A 3,027-nucleotide genomic window follows, 5' to 3' on the forward strand; every position below is an offset into this window, starting at 1 on the left:
TCAACGTATGACCCAGGAGGTCAGGGTTCAATTCCCATCTTGGGCACATGCCTGGGTTGCCGGCGCTCTCCCCAGTGTGGGGCGTGCAGGAGGCAGCCAATCAGTGATTCCCTCTCTTATTGATGTTTCTGTCTCTCTCTTCCGCTCCCTTCCTCTCTGAAATCAATAAAAATATATTAAAAAAAACAAAAACTTTCTCCAATCTGATTTAATGCTCCTATAAGTAAGTACCCTATGTGTACTTCCATTATAATTCTCACCGTGAATTAAAATTGTGAGTAGACTTGAGAACCAGGACCATATTTTTTCTTTGCCTTAAAAAAAATCCTTATGCCTTTCATGTTATATGACCAAATAAACTCTGCTGATTCTATGCTTTAGTAAGCAGATTCCAGACTTCAACTAGTAAATAGATTACAAGTAACTCAAGAAGTGTTTGAGCCAAAACCGGTTTGGCTCGGTGGATAGAGTGTCAGCCTACGGACTGAAGGGTCCCGGGTTCGATTCCGGTCAAGAGCATGTACCTGGGTTGCAGGCACATCCCCAGTGGGGGATGTGCAGGAGGCAGCTGATCGATGTTTCTCTCTCATCGATGTTTCTGACTCTCTATCTCTCTCCCTTCCTCTCTGTAAAAAATGAATAAAATATATTTTTAAAAAAGTGTTTGATGAAAGCAAAAATGAAAGTTATTTGAGAATTTTGGTGATTCCTCAAAATGCTAGGAATGATTCCATCTTGGGACCTCTTTTTTCCTTTAGTCTAGAATGTTCTTCTCTGAACTACCTGCATGGCCCATTCCCTAATTTCTGACCACCCCATTTATATAAAGTGCAATCATAAGTCTATTTTTTAATTTATTTTTTGGTCTTTATTGGTTAAGGTATTACCCAGTTCATACCCTCAGCCCCCTAGTGTCTGTGTCCATTGGATATGCTTATATGCATGCATACAAGTCCTTTGGTTGATCTCTCCCTTCCCCCCATCCTCCCCTTTGTAAGTCTATTTTTGACAAGTCATATTCCCTTCTCCTGCTTTATAGTACTCCATAGCACTTACCACTTGATATATTAAATATTTTACTTATTTGTACTTTACAAACACACACACACATATCCAAATATCAGGAAAAGATTTTTTTTTTTTGTCTTCTTTTTCACTGCTATTGCCCAGCCAAATCATGTCTGGCAAGTAGTGCTCAAATATTTGCTAGATAAACCAACCTTTGAAGATGCTTGAGAAAACTTCCGGATGAAGTGAAACATACTGGGACCTAATGAAGTCTTGCTCAGGAAGATGCCAGGCAGTTCTGATTAATGTATTTTTATAGCTAAGTGGACACGCTGAATCAGAAGCATGTTGCTGTGTACAAAATAAGATGTCAAAAAAACAACAACAAATAGATGTCACTTAATTTTCTTCATTTTATACATAATTTTCTTAAAGTAACTTGAGAATTGCCTGGCTGGCATGGCTCAGTGGTTGAATGTTGACCTATGAACCAGGAGGTCACAGTTCGATTATTGGTCAGGGCACATGCCTTCGTTGCTGGCTCAATCCCCAGTGGGGTGCATGCAGGAGGCAGCCAATTGATGATTCTCTCTCATTGATGTTTCTATCTCTCTTCATCTCTGAATGCAATAAAAATATATTTTAAAAAATAATAAAGTAATGACAATTTCTTCTATATAACAGTTTCCTTTGAAAACAATCATTATTTTCAAAAAATCAAAAACATGTTAATAGATCCTTTCCTTCTCTGAAAATATTAATGCACAGAGATCTAGATTTTACAGATAACCATCATTTCCCAGCTGTGTGTCCTTAGATAAATTGCTTCCTTGAAGTGCCAATTTCTCATCTTTAAAACTGAAGGTCAGCCCTAACCGATTTGGCTCAGTGGATAAAGCATTGGCCTGCGGACTGAAGGGTCCCAGGTCCAATTCTGGCCAACATGTACCTTGGTTGCAGGCACATCCTCAGTAGGGGGTGTGCAGGAGGCAGGTGATCCATGTTTCTCTCTCTCATCGATGTTTCTAACTTTCTATCTCTCTCCCTTCCTCTCTGTAAAAAATCAATAAAATATATTTTTTAAAAAAATAAAACTGAAGGTCATAGCATCCGTATTCTTTTTTCCCCCTTACTTATTTGGGAGTCAAAATGATGATAATACAATTCAGCTGTGAACCAGACACTGTGTTTGATATACAAAAACTAATGAATTACAGAAACCTCATTAACTTAGTGCTGAGAGACTGTATAACCTGGTAAGCTAGAGCACAAACTTTGGAGTCAAACAGTCTAGATTGGAATCCTGGCCCTACCACTTACTAGCTATGACTTCAGACAAGCATTTAATCTTGCTATGATGCAGTTCATTCACCTTTGAAGATAAGGATTATAACAACTACACAGGATCGCTGTAAAAATTAAATCATCTGATACATGTAAAGAGCTAAGAACTGTCCCTAACACAAAGAAAGCACTCAAAAAATATCTGCTGCCCTAGCTGGTTTGGCTCAGTGGCTAGAGTATCAGCCTGCAGATTGCAGGGTCCCGGGTTCGATTCTGGTCAAGGGCACATACCTGGGTTGCAGGTTCGATCCTCCCGGCCTGGCCTGGCCTGGGTGCATGCTGGAGGCAACCAGTCGATGTGTCTCTCTCCTGGCCTGGTCTGGTCTGGTCTGGGTGCATGCTAGAGGCAACCAGTCGATGTGTCTCTCTCACATCGATGTTTCTCTCTGTCTCTCCCCCTCCCTTCTACTTTCTCTAAAAATCAGTGGGAAAATATCCATTGTGAGGATTAACAAAAAAATTTTTTTTTACCCTAGCTGGTTTGGCTCAGTGGCTAGAGCATTTATCTAAAAATCAATGGGAAAATATCCATTGTGAGGATTAAAAAAAAATTTTTTTTTTAATATATTTTATTGATTTGAATGATCCCAGGTTCCATTCCAATCAAGGGCACATGTTTGGGTTGCAGGCTCAATTCCCAGTAGGGGGTGTGCAGGAGAGCCCATCAATGATTCT

The 3,027-nt window shown here is 39.8% G+C and overlaps 1 protein-coding gene across 2 annotated transcripts in view; it reads right to left on the reverse strand.

Moving 5' to 3' along the window:
• The window catches only part of TMEM69 (transmembrane protein 69), an 8,481-nt gene that overhangs the window by 1,316 nt on the left and 4,138 nt on the right, over nt 1-3,027 (reverse strand). The window contains exons 1-2 of one of the 2 annotated variants that reach the window (XM_006769230.2): nt 2,584-2,605; nt 1,221-1,359 (exon numbers count right to left, since the gene is read on the reverse strand). In XM_006769230.2, the coding sequence (XP_006769293.1) occupies nt 1,221-1,262 (42 nt within the window). In that variant the 5' untranslated portion in view covers nt 1,263-1,359; nt 2,584-2,605. Of the gene's footprint in view, nt 1-1,220; nt 1,360-2,583; nt 2,606-3,027 lie in introns of those variants that run through there. The other variant, XM_015567517.1, reaches the window with a different exon arrangement.

This window comes from Myotis davidii, unplaced genomic scaffold (assembly GCF_000327345.1).
Source record: "Myotis davidii unplaced genomic scaffold, ASM32734v1 scaffold924, whole genome shotgun sequence".
NCBI classification, from domain to species: Eukaryota; Metazoa; Chordata; class Mammalia; order Chiroptera; family Vespertilionidae; genus Myotis; species Myotis davidii.